Source organism: Pinus tabuliformis, chromosome 4_1 (assembly GCF_031772625.1).
Source record: "Pinus tabuliformis cultivar Carrire ecotype Pingquan chromosome 4_1, CPIR1, whole genome shotgun sequence".
NCBI lineage: Eukaryota > Viridiplantae > Streptophyta > Pinopsida > Pinales > Pinaceae > Pinus > Pinus tabuliformis.
Window position 1 is genome coordinate 991,673,864 of NC_142303.1, and position 13,523 is coordinate 991,687,386.

General features: G+C 40.1%; 1 protein-coding gene across 4 annotated transcripts in view; it reads right to left on the minus strand.

Moving 5' to 3' along the window:
- Nucleotides 1-2,761: 2,761 nt before the first annotated feature.
- The window catches only part of LOC149179480 (RNA helicase family protein), a 450,824-nt gene continuing 440,062 nt past the window's right edge, over nt 2,762-13,523 (minus strand). For 3 of the 4 annotated variants that reach the window (XM_089420680.1, XM_089420679.1, XM_089420678.1), the window contains 2 exons: nt 5,005-5,127; nt 2,958-3,387 (listed from right to left, as the gene is read on the minus strand). In XM_089420680.1, coding sequence (XP_089276806.1) covers nt 3,307-3,387; nt 5,005-5,127 — 204 coding nt within the window. In that variant the 3' untranslated portion in view covers nt 2,958-3,306. Of the gene's footprint in view, nt 3,388-5,004; nt 5,128-13,523 lie in introns of all 4 variants that reach the window. The other variant, XR_016258287.1, reaches the window with a different exon arrangement.

A 13,523-nucleotide genomic window follows, 5' to 3' on the forward strand; every position in this document is an offset into this window, starting at 1 on the left:
CATGAAAAACTACTACGAAGATGCTACCGAACATTAATGCATTTCATCTCTTAATCTCAAGATTTAATCTTCACAGCAGCGTAATATAGTACATGCTATGCTTGATAACTAGTTCTTCAAGATATGTTAGAAATTGCAAATTCTATGCAAAACCTAGATCCTTTTCATCATTAAGACTTGTTTTCCAACCAATGCAATCTAGCATACTGCAAAACCCTAACACCTTTTATCCAAGACCTAGTCTTTACATGTCAGTGTTTCTAATTTATATGCAGACCTTTCTCAATACATCATCTTGACTTAACATAAATTATACATACCTTTTTGAAGTCTACCTGCCCTTTCGTTTGCAGAGATCTGGTCTTATTCCTTTTATTAATTTTTCATAAACTGCATGCCATGACAGGGTACTCTTTTTACAAATTCTAGACTTCAGGTCGACTGGATATTGTGACTGCCTCAAGTCTTTAAATCATCATATATCCATACGACTTCCACGCCCTTTGTCTTCAAATTCGTTCCTCAGCGATGCACAAACACAATTATGGTCCTTCATATGATACGATCCATATCAACGCGACACTTCTATCCATTGATATTGTTGTTGATAGTTGTCAATCCATCCATTATTGTTGCAACATAGGTTATTGATATTAGGTGACACTATCTTTCCCGGTCACTGTATTATTGTTTAATGAGAGATACCACATAGATAGAATTCATGTCCACATGAAACCACTGTATTGAGCGATGCCATAACAAAGCAAGCCTTAAAGCGTCATGTAACTATATATATGAAGTGCGATGCTGCAGGTAAGTCCGAGTCACTATATATAATCCCGAGCCTTCTATCATAAAGAAGAGATCATTGTACAATGCAACCCATCGATATGAGCCACTAACGAGCTACAGATCACTTGTGAGATAATACAAGCTACATTGACAAAATATGATCCTTAAATGTGTTACATGCGACCGCAAGAGATATTCTATATCACTGTAACTCATAGAACTATAATCGCACCTCAGAGACTCGAGTCGCAACTCTGCATATGAGCTACATGTGCTTATACAGGACCAAATTGATGTGTCATGTATATATGAGTTATATAGGTCATAGAAGATCGGAGAAGCTATTATAACAATCTCAGAATATATATATATATATATATATATATATATAAAACACACAAGCTCCATACAAGGGATGATCTCAAATGTGAACCATGCTAAAGTAAATCGAGCCATAATTTGTAATGTGAGCATGTGACATGTGCCCTAGATCATTGTAGAGATTATACTATTGCAAGCCCAGGAGTCAGAGTGTGCGAGTCATATCTTGTCACAAATTTATCATTAATATGTCTAACGAGACATTGTAGTATGTTTTCAAGGAGTGCAAGCTTTTAAGATCGAACCATTGCAAAAATACGATGTCCTAGAAGAGATCCAAAATTTCGTCTAATCCACAGAAGCTGTAGAAATCTGTCAACAATAGTCACAAAACTTCGTCCACTAGATGCACCAAACTTTGATCCAAATGCCAACAATGTGATCTTCAAACCTCTTTTTTCAAGACTTAGCTCTGATACCATGTTGGAGAAATGGGAGGTTTGCACATTAAATTAAATTTCTATTTTTTCTTTGATAATTACTTGTGAATTTGTTGGCATTATATTATTTTGTTTCTCTTCTTCATCAATCAATTACCAAATGCAAAACATGAAGATCACAAGAACAAAGAAAACACAATATATAGTTTCCAAGCCAGGGCAAAACCCCGCGAAGGGGAAAACTCAGAAAATTCTCTTTATAGAATCAAATCAGAATGAAATATCCAAAACCCATAACCAACCCTCTAGATGCCAAGTCAGATCCTTCGTTCCGTTCAGTAAAACTATCAACAAGAAGAGACCAGCAACATGTAGATAATCAAAAACAAATCTTCAACAATAGATAAGGCATAACTTCCACAAAACTGAACTGAAGATGAATCCTTCTTTTCCTTGTCCATTTCAGATTTTGCCCCTCCTCTGCAAAATTTCAGATCAAATGCTGCAAGTGTGTGTTCAAATGGGCTCCAACTTTCCTTTATTTATGCATGTCCAGAGGGGTTCAAACAAATATGTGCTTTGGGGCAGGGCCGAGTTAGCATCTAGAGGCTGTTTTAACCCAAATTACAATTTGAAAATTCTTTTTCCTTTTTCTTTACAATAGGTCCAAATAGGACTTTGATTCTTTGACTCAGCAAATCCTAGAAGCATGAAGAACATGCTTTACTAATGAAATAATAATTTTTTGAGCATGAAACCCATGTTTGAAAAATAAATTTTTCCTTTTGCTTTTTATATAAAATTCATTTTGACACAATTATGAAGACCAAACTTAGTTACATTCTCCAACAAGAACCACTACCTTTGTGCACACCCCATTAACGTAAGTTGGATGTGCACTAGCAGAACAAAACTCACAACCATTGTAAAGTAGAGGATATCATTTACTGATTCAGTGATTATAAAATTGGCTGCAAGTTTGAAATAAAATTATAAATTTTCTCAAGATGGATTTCTTATTGGTCTGAAACTTCAACCAAATGAATTCAAGACAGTGAATCTAAAAACATAATCAGCAAGAATTCTTCTCCATTATGCATTATCATGGGCTTCTAGAATCAACTGATATTTCTTTCAACCATCATCATTTTCCTACTGGCACTTTCCTATATTAACGTAGAAATACTGACAAAAACAATGCATTGGTATAACGAATCAATGGACTAATTGCTTGATGGAAATATCTTTCCATAGCATTTAGGTCATTCCATTTCCATAAATAACTGAACGGAGCCTTACAGAGACATCTGTCAATTGTTCCCATAATTTGAGTCTTGATACAACTGGCGTGTCTTCAAAATATTTAGCTTTAGTCACACTTAAGTCCAGTATCACATTATACCATTCAATTTTGGGAGTGAACCAATAAAGCATGAGCATCTTAATTTCCAGTCAACTTGTATTGCAACAGGCACATGCACTGTTTCCTTAGTGATGATTCAGTCTGGACTCCACTTTGTCAACCCCTTTGCATTGTAACAGAACTGCATAGGTCAAGCTAATGGTGTCAAAACTTGGGATGTGATTAAATCACTTCATTGCCTCTTGTCACAGAGGTACTAATCAGGTTAAACCACCTATTTTAGCTGTGTAGCATTCAGACTTCCCACCTGTCATCCCCAAAGAAAACATCCATCTTTTATCAACAACATTAGCAGAAATATCCATGTACATCCATCTTTCTTTAGATAAGCTAAAGTTGGGGCTTCTCTTCGTCTATCAATAATTGTGTGATGGAACGGATAACTTCACTTTCTGCCACTGTTGCTCGTTCCTGGAAATGCATTGCAAACAACTAATTAGGCTTTATACAATGATCATATTCATAGCAAAACAACAGAAGTTAATCAGTTCATACTCAATGCTTCCAAGATGAACTTATACATAAAACAAAGAGTAGAAATAGCTAGACAGATCCTTGTAGGCCACTGAGATGTAGGATGATCGTTTTTTCCCGTATATTATTCTTAAGATATTATCCTCTCGGTGAGTATCTCTAGTATTTTTCCTGTTTGAAGAAATCAGTCCTAAAATTTAAAACCTATGAGGACTTGCCATTTTCATGTCACTGCATCTGATAATAGGACATAACAAATTCCGATATACTGCCACAGTGTAAAAGTTTTCATTATTAATTCCCTCCAATGAAAAACAGCTTGTTGCTGATTTGTTTCTTTAGTGAGAACTAGTAATATCCTTATTTTACAGTGTTTCAGTATAGCAAATACTAAACAAAACATATTTTGTAAAACTGGACAACATCCCCTTCATTGAATCCCATTTTAATGCCCCCTGACAATAATTGCATAGAGAGAAGTGAGGTGCAATAAACAGTCCATGGAGGGGTGGTGGTAGAGGTTATCATCAACTCTTTATGTGTGTCTGTACCTGTGTGTGTAACAGTGCTACTGATTGGGCACACGGGATATGGATACTACCACAGAACCATTTAAACCTAGTTGTGATATGCACCTCAAATTTGTCAATCTCAAGGACACATCTCTCAAGTTCAATCAAATTCCAATTTATCAACTACTGCAACTCAAAATATGCAACCCCAAACTCCACAACCTCGATGTGCATATCAAATCCAGATTCAGATGGGTTTCTGTTAGTGATATCTCACAAATAACGACCTTTCAAATCTCAAGCAAGAAGAAGATGCTTCCAGTAGAGTGATTGTAGATCTTACTAAAATACTCCTTGTGGGAATTGAAAAGATTGAAATGATCTGTGTGCTTCTACTATATATAAAAAGTATACTTGCTTTGGAAGATTTGATATACTTCATGAGAACAGAAATGACAAGCAGATCAAATACGGGGGTGCTTGATGCATGTGAAGTGGAAAAAAGCAGTTCAGAGAAGCCTAGTTTTCTCATGGAAGGATGAAATAACAAGATTTGTATGCTAGATTTGGAACATGAATTTGTCAGAATTGATTAACAAAATATTGACCTATGTTTCAGGCTTCACTAATGAGGATATTATCAAGACATAACAGTTCTTAAAATCCATTATTTAGTGTTTGAATAGTGGGTTTGAGCTACAAATTTTGCCGATAATTTGTCAACAGTCCAGTTTAAGATTTGAGGGTTGGTTTGCAGGTGGCAGCGATAGATATCTTTGTTGTTGAGAAAACATATTATAATGATCATCTATAAAGTATAAAAAAGTTTAATTGAAATGATTTTAGTCACTTCATATTTCACTCCTGGTTGGAAAAATTGGTAACAAATTCAACATGCTTAGCTCATAATTAAAACTCTGTATAAATGATCAACTAAGAAAGAAATGGTTCCTATAGAAGGAAGACCACAGTACAGAAAATGAATAAACTTACTATGTTCTCTATTACTTTGATGTCTGACATAAAACTGAAAATGTAATACCTTTGGTTTTTGAAGTAATTCTTGCAATATTGAACGAAGTGCCAAGCGGAGCTTCTTGAAGAGAACTGCTGTTTGGGCTGTTGCATTCATTTTCAACCAACTATCTACAGTTACAGATCCAGTCTGGGACAAACAACTAAATTAGTAACCATGAAGGCCACATTCAATGCATATTCTAAATGCAAGATGATACATGCATAGAATATATGAAATACTTGAACATGATGCATAAACAAAAATCATAGCGCATTTAACCCAGAATCACTTGCAACTGAAATATGAACTTCAAATGGTTTCAAATTCGAACATTGAATTCTATGAAGTGTTCCATAGGGACACATCCCCTATGCTCATGCTCCCTAGACTTGGGGACTTCAGTGGGAATGTCCGTGATTGTCCCTTGTACACTCTCCAGTACTTGGGAACATCACCAGGGATGTCTAATACTGAAATGTGACACTCCCGGTACATGAAAAAAACACGTAAAATAAAAACAGAGCACATATTTTTCTCTTTGAAGCAAGGTGGGGGTCCCACTACCCTCACCCCACCTTTTTCTTCCTCTATATCACCATCTCAAGTCCTAAGTTTTGTTGTTTCCCACCTACATCACACTACTTTGATGGCATTAAAGAGTTCGAAGTTCGATTTTTTCTTAACAAGCAACTTTCATAAAAGTGTGGACAAAATGGATTTTCCACCATATGCCAAGTGCCTTTTAGGTCTTGTCACCCACCAAAAGTGGGTAATTCATAGGAGAAAATTGTTCTCCTCATTTGACAGCCAACCAACCAGCAGCCCTATGATGGCCCATTGTTAATTTTAGATAACAATGGTATGTTTTATGCTTAAGAGCAATTTACTTCAATTTTCTTATTAGCCCAATATCAATTTCCAGATTAGCAATCACATTAACATGACAATAAATGAAGATAGATCATAGAACATAAATAAAACAGTAGAATACTAGTTTTTGGTAGCATCGGATGTGCTCTAGCCATGAAAATTGGTGGATAGGCTAAGGCACATGAGTTCTAAATAACCCAGAAGTCGTTTGGTGAAATTCCACACCGATTGTATTTTATTAAAATAATTAATATTTTTAATGGGGTTCCTAAGTTTAAACTTAGGAAAATTAAAGTATTAGTGGGTATTAATCAAAATATGGGTGAGAATGTTCTAGAACGTGGATCAAGTCAAGTTTTTAATCCTAGCCATTGATTACAGACTTAATCTTAGCCGTTGAAGTCTCAACGAGAAAAGTATAAGGAGGCTTGGGGTTCATTTAGAAACACACATAGAGAGCAGTGTTCCACGGGGACTCGCCCCCCTCCCTAGGAGTCTAGTTTCCTCGCACCCCCGCGCTCCGGGAACTTGGGGACGAGTAGGGGACGTTTCCCCACGCTCCCAAAATGGAGGAAACTCGAGGGGACGTGCCAGGGAAACGTTTCCCTTCCCTAAGGGGGCGTTTCCAAAAAGGGGGACGTGGGGGGACGTGAGGGGGCGTGGGGGGACGAGAGGGACGTGGGGGGACGTGGGGGGGCGTGGGGGGACGAGAGGGACGTGGGGGGACGAGGGGGACGTGGCACACCTTTAATGCATTAAAAACCATTTTAATTAACTAAATGCTGAACTTAATCTTTAATTAAGAGTTAATTAACGTTTAGGGTTTGGAAATCGTTGTTTCATGTTATAAAAATGGCACCTTGAACCATGAACAACACACTCACAGCCTTTGCAAGTTCGCTGAGCACTCCACTCACAGCGTTGGATTTCACTGTTCAGATTTTAATAAACAGTGCCTGTATCATTATTGATTGTATTAGGAATTGTATACAAAAGGTAAATTACCTAAAAAAAGTCAGTGAATTAATACAATTAGTTGAAAGTGCAAGCTAGGAAAACCAAGACCTTGAATCGGTTCAATATGGGCTCTCCCCGTTCATGGTGATAGTAGGTTTAGGAAAAGAGCCTATTGGCACATGTTCTGAAAAGTGGATCTGACTATTTTGTTTCCAGGAACCAATTAACCACAAGTATGGGTGAAAAATCCGACTTGTAAAAACTTAAAAGACTGCCTCCTTGACTACCATGCGTTGTGTTGATGAGACCTGACTGAAATATAATATTGTTGATATAATAAGACCTGATTAAAATACAGAATGTTAATATTCCACCAGCCACCCAACTACTTTCCTATATGATTTCTCAAAATTCTGCCTTGACATCTAATTTTGATCCTATGAGAACTTAAAGGGTTCAAAATAAACATTCACTCAAAGAAAGAAACCAGCAAGATCTGTAAAATGGAAACTAACTAAGCAGTCTAACAACATGAAAAGAAGAAAGTAGCTTCCACTTACGTGTCTATCATTTTTTGCATGAGATTGCCGATGGAAAAATCTATGGCACAAGGTTATGGCTGTCGCAATGGTTACCTGGGAACTGAATAAACAATAGACAGTCAACCTATTACTATATTAGGTCTATGGTCTTTACCTGTGGAAAAAGCATCCAAGTTCCGTTTAGTCCAAGTTCCAAAAATGATTTCTTTTAGACTTTTTCTCTAGGTTAGCAGTATCTAAAACAGAATTGTGAAGGTATATCAGACCTATGGGCTAGTCCTATGGAAGCATTGCCAAATAGGCTATTCATATATTAATATTATCAGTTGAAAATCTACGCCCTGCCTAACTAATATGTCAAGAACTTAGAAGTCCAGTTTCTCAAAATCATTATACATAATCCACTATAGTTCTGAGTTCTCTCTATGTTTAAGTTTTCTTCTAAGAAGGACAGTTCTCTCTTTGTTTAAGTTTTCTTCTAAGAAGGATTGTGCAAATTTTCAAATTCATTGCTTTCTTGCTCCAGGAATTCATATCAATGATCATGCTTTGCAGCTTTTCAATTCAACCCAAATTGTCATAGTGGACTCAATTAATAAATTATATTTTATATTTATAAATTTTTAAGACCCTGACGCTCCCCCACGTTTCCTAAAAAATGGTAGGGAGCTTTTGCATAGGCCGCTCCCGCGCCCCCTCGCTCCCTCGCCCCCTCGTCCCGGAACCTTGGTGGAACATTGATAGAGAGTGAGGAAATCGATTTTCTGAGATGAGAAGTTCTCAGGAGGAAAATCGATTGGGGAGATCTTGCAGCAGAGGGGCAGGGATAGTTCGGGAATACTGACAGGGAGGCAGAGAGAAGCTTGTGGAGGCAGGGCAGCAACCAGGAGGACTGACGCTGGGCCAATCTAGGCCCACGCTATCTTGACGTAGAGCCAGAAGGGCCAACGCAGAAGTGACGCTGCCCTCCACGCAGAAAGCCGGAACTGCTGGAACAATAGGGAAATCTGACGTAGAGGGCACAAGAGACAGCATAGGGTTGACGCAGATCCTAAAAGGCTGGGCCAACGCAGAGGTAGCCAAGGTTAGCCAGCCTTACTGCCGGATCAACCGAAATCTGTGGGGTGAAGTGAAGTAAAACTCACTCAGATTTTCAGCCATTGTATTTCTCTGTCACTGGTTTTCCAGGAGGGCTGCCAGCATTTGTATTCAGAATTACTACTGAATAATAGAAAACCCTCAGAGTTGTTGCACCAGTTTCCCTGCATTGGGTTTTTCTGGGGACTATTTTGTCCAAAAATAACTGTGTCCTATGTATCTTGTTCTTTGCTCAGTTTCCTTGTTTCATGCAAATCAAATTTAAGTAGTGTAGGCTGCAGAAGTAATTTGCTTCAGTATTCATGAGAATAATTTGATGAATGTAATTAAAATCAAGTAGGTGAAGTAGATTCAGATTTGTTGCAGTAGGGGTTCCTTGAGAATTAGGAATTTTCACATGGTATCAGCATTGATTTTGAAACAAGAAGAGCAGATCCAACGCTAAGCAGAGAGACCAATATTTGCATTTGGCAACAATTCGAATCCCCTTGAAGGGATTGCACAGTTCTTGCCAGGAAAGCAGAGATTTCGAGGAAATCTCTCTCTGAGAGAGTCAACGAGAGGTACGATTTCCGGTTTGTGAGCTTGTAGAGGCAGAGGGAGTGACGTAGAGCCTCAGCGTAGTGCTTGAAGGGTGCAGTTTCTGCCGGGGCAAAAATCCATCGGAAAAGAGCGAAGACACATAGAAGAGGAATTTTCTCCGCAGAGGACTTTTCTCGCCAAAAGTTCGACTTTTTCACTTGCCGGGCAACAGACTAGTGCTACGCAGTGACTAGAGGAGTCAATTCAACAGTTTGGGTGAGATGGCATCACATGAGCTCAAAGATCAGGATAGGTTGGAAGGAGCTTCCAACTATGTCATATGGAAGACTAGAATCTTAGCTGTTTTGGAGGAGTATGATCTTGAAGCTTACGTCAAAAGTGTTGTGGTTGTTCCCGCGGACAATGATCAAAAGAAGTACAAGGCCGAGCAGGGAAAGGCGAAGAGTCTCATACTCGATGGAGTTCAAGATCATGTGGTCTCACACTTGCAGGGAAAAGATACATCCCGAGAAATGTGGGAAGCTTTGTCTTCACTGTATGAAGGCTCTTCCAAACAGCGAAAGATGTACTTAGAACAAAAGTTGCAGTGGACATTGATGCAGAAGGGAGAAGGGGTTAACTCCTATCTTCAATGTCTTTAGGACACAAGAGACCAACTTGTTGCAGTGGGGTCTACTCCTTAGTCTACTGCGAAGGCAAGGACGACCTTGAATGGAGTCTTGGATAAATGGCAAGTCTTTGTCCAAAGTATATTAGGCAGGGAAAGACTACCTTCATGGGAGGGGATATGGGCAACCCTTCAACAAGAAGAATTAAGGATGGATCTGGTTAAGGTCAACCTCAATGGCAGTAGTGGGAGTGGCACGAAGACCAAGGAGGTGTTGATTTTGCGTAGCATCGGATGTGCTCTAGCTCCAAATTTTGTGGAGGGGCTAGAACACATGAGATCTCCAAGACCCAGAAATCGTTTGGAGAAATTCCACCCGAATGATGAGTTACTAAAATAATTAATATTTCTAATGGGGTTCCTAAGTCTAAACTTAGGAAAATAAAAATATTAATGGGTATTAATAAGAATATGGATGAGAAACTTCTAAGTGATGAGGATCAAGTCTGTGTTAATCTTAGCCATTGATTAGGGACTTAATCTCGTCCATTGATTCATCAATAGGAAAAGTATAAGAGGAGGCTTGAGGCCCAGTTGGAGATACATCGAGTGATCAAATCAGTTTGATTTTTCTGGGGCGTGGTTTGCTGAGAAAATCGAATTAGTGATCTGAGTTGCAGTGAGAGGGGCAGAAGCAGAGAGTTGGATCGGAAAGGAGTTCCGAGCCAACAAGTACCAGGTAGAGAGGCAACAGTAGCATCAGAGAGGCGGTGAAGAGGCCTACGCAGCCCAAGAAGGGGCTCATGCAGAGTTGACACTGGCCAAGAAGGGTTATTGCAGTGGCAATGCAAGATAATCATCAGAAGTTCGAGATTTTGCCAGAGAAGCAAGGTTTTGAGCTTGGAGGGTTGAACAACAGTCTTCCTCCAGCAAATCAATCTAGCAGAAGGAGTGACGCAGTCTCCCAGAGGCAAGACGTAGGCCCAAGCAGGGATTGCGCTGGGATTTTCGTTGTGCTTGCCAAAGTCAAGCCACTTAGTGGATCATTTGTGACTTGGAGAATGAGGTAAACCCTCGTATGTATTTCTTGTTGCCGAGATTTCTCTCAGGCAACCTGTTGTACTCAGATTCTGCTTGCTTAATAATACAAACCCTCTATATTCTGCACCGGTTTTATCGCATTGGGATTTTCCAGGGACATGTTGTCCAAAAATAATGGTGTCCTTTGTGTGTTTGTCTCGTATCTATTTCAGTTTATGATCTGTATGTAATTGCAGTCTATAGTAGAGTTTTTCATGATTGTTTATAAATTAAATAACTTGTTGAATGTAATAACAAGTAGGAGATGATAAACCAATGATTGTAGTAGGATTTCTGATGTGTAGATTTAGAAATTTTCACACGGTATGAGAGCATTGCAGATCATAGGACACTGAAGACATCAGCTGGGAGATCCAGTGAATTTGCTGCAGAGAAGCAGTTGTCCTGAGTGACAACGCTGTTTTAGAGGCAGAGAAGCAGCTGAAGGAGTGAAGCAGAGCCAGAGAAGTGACACAAAGGCTCACGCATTGCCTGCGTTAGCATTTCGAGCCTGTAGAGGGTGACGCAGTACCCGAGAGGATCTCATGCAGTGACTGCGTCAACTCTCTGGACCAACACAGAGCTTGAGAGGCTCAATTCAGTCAGTTGTTGGAGCTGGAGGAGCAGAGCAGATTCGATCAGTGGAACTGGTGGGACGCTATTGCTATTGGTGCAAAACAATGTTTATGGAGACAAAGCTGAGGTAGAGGGAGTTGCTGCCTTGAAAAATTTCTAGCCAAAGAAATCTAGATCCGGGTTGCAGCAGCAAAGGAGGATTGGAGAGGAGTGATTGACATTTAGCAGGAGGATTTCTGTGAAGGCAATCAGGACTCGGAGGGAGTCTAGAGGAGCTTGTTCCTTAGAGGATTTCTAGCACCGAATAAATACAGATTTGAGTCTTGCTGGAGTAGCAGTAGGAGAGGGAGAAGAGAACCAGTGTTATATTTGCTGAGTAGAGATGGCAGTCAATGGATTGAGGGATCAGGACAAATTGGATGGAGCATCCAATTTTGTCATCTAGAAGACTAGGATCCTGGCAGTCCTAGACAAGAATCGCATCAAGGACTATGCCTTGAAGGTAGTTGCTGTTTCGGTCTACGTTGATCCACTAAAGAAGTACGAGGAGGCCCATGTGAAGGCTAAATGCATGATTCTAGACGGGGTCAAAGATTATGTGGTCCCACACATTGCTGAGAAGGAAATAGTAAGGGAGATGTGGGAGACACTGACCACCTACCAAGGGACTTCCATTCAATGGAAGATGCTATTGGAGAATTAGCTGAGACAGTACCAAATGCAGAAGGGGGAAGAGATCGATCCCTTCCTTCTCAGGTTGCAAGGCATTCAAGTCCAGTTGACTTCTGTGGGGTCTACACTAGATCCTGAGTTCGTGGTCAAGACTGCCCTGAATGCAGTCACCGAAGATTGGGAGACATTTGTCCAGAGTATCTTGGGCAGAGCTTCTCCCCCCAGTTGGGAGGAAATGCGGGCAACTCTTCGACAGGAAGAGATCAGGAGGCTGACCAAGGTAGGAAGTAGCGGCAAAGGAGCTTGGGTCAAGAAGGAGGAGGAGGATGCAACGCTCGCATCATCGGGACAACATGGGTAGCAAAAAAGGAAGAAAAAGGATATATCTAAGGTCAGATGCTTCAGGTGTGGTGAACTAGGACATTTCGCTACTCAGTGCCCCCAGAAGAAGGGCAAGGAAGAGGCTTCTAACTCGAAGGCTGCTCCAGCGAAAGCTGACAAGGAGGATGATGACGAGGATTGTGCCATGAGTGCTCATGCACCTTTGAAGAAGAGGTGGGGCGACATAGAGCTGTAGTCGGGAGGACTACACTGCGACAGGATCCTTGAGGTGCCCAAACTCTTGGATCACATATGGCTACGGGAGCCCTTAATGACAGTATAAAAATGATAGGTGTCAGTTGGTGCGAGGTGTGATGGAGCAACAATGGCAGAGCTAGAGTGCTAAAGTTTGAAGCAACGCAGTGAATGTTGTAGCAGTGCGAGAGGCACAGAGCAGATTGCAGCAGCAGAGAGTTAGCACAGATTAGTAGTAGAGGAAGCTTCAGCATCACGATGTATCCAGATTGACTAGTATGTCAGCTTTTGGGTGGCTTTTCATTTGCATACTTCTCAGCAACTGAGTTGCAGTGCAACAGTTAGCACTGGTAGTGCTATGGGAAACATTATGCAACATTTTGAGAGGGAGCTGCAGTACAAATGTAGCAGTGACATTGGCAGAGTCACGGGCAGCAGTATAGGATGCAACAGTGCAATGGATGAAGGATAGCAGGCCAAGCATCAGCGACACAAAGCACCGTTGTAGTGGATCAGTTTAATACTTCTGTTGAGAAGTATTGCTAGAGCACATTCCTCGCTAAGAGGGAGTGTTGATTTTGGGTAGCATCGGATGTGCTCTAGCTCCAAAATTTTGTGGAGGCGCTAGAACACGAGATCTTCAAGACCTAGAAATCGTTTGGAGAAATTCCACCCGAATGATGAGTTATTAAAATAATTAATATTTTTTATGGGGTTTCTAAGTCTAAACTTAAGAAAATAAAAATATTAATGGGTATTAATAAGAATATGGGTGAGAAACTTCTAAGTGACGAGGATCAAGTCTGTTTTAATCTTAGTTGTTGATTAGGGACTTAATCTCGGTCGTTGATTCATCAACAAGAAAAGTATAAGAGGAGGCTTGAGGGTCAGTTGGAGATACGTCGAGTGATCAAATCAGTTCGATTTTTCCGGGGCGTGGTTTTATGAAAAAATCGAACTAGTGATCTAAGTTGCAGTGAGGGGCAGAAGCAGAGAGTTGGATTGAAAAGAAGTTCCAAGCC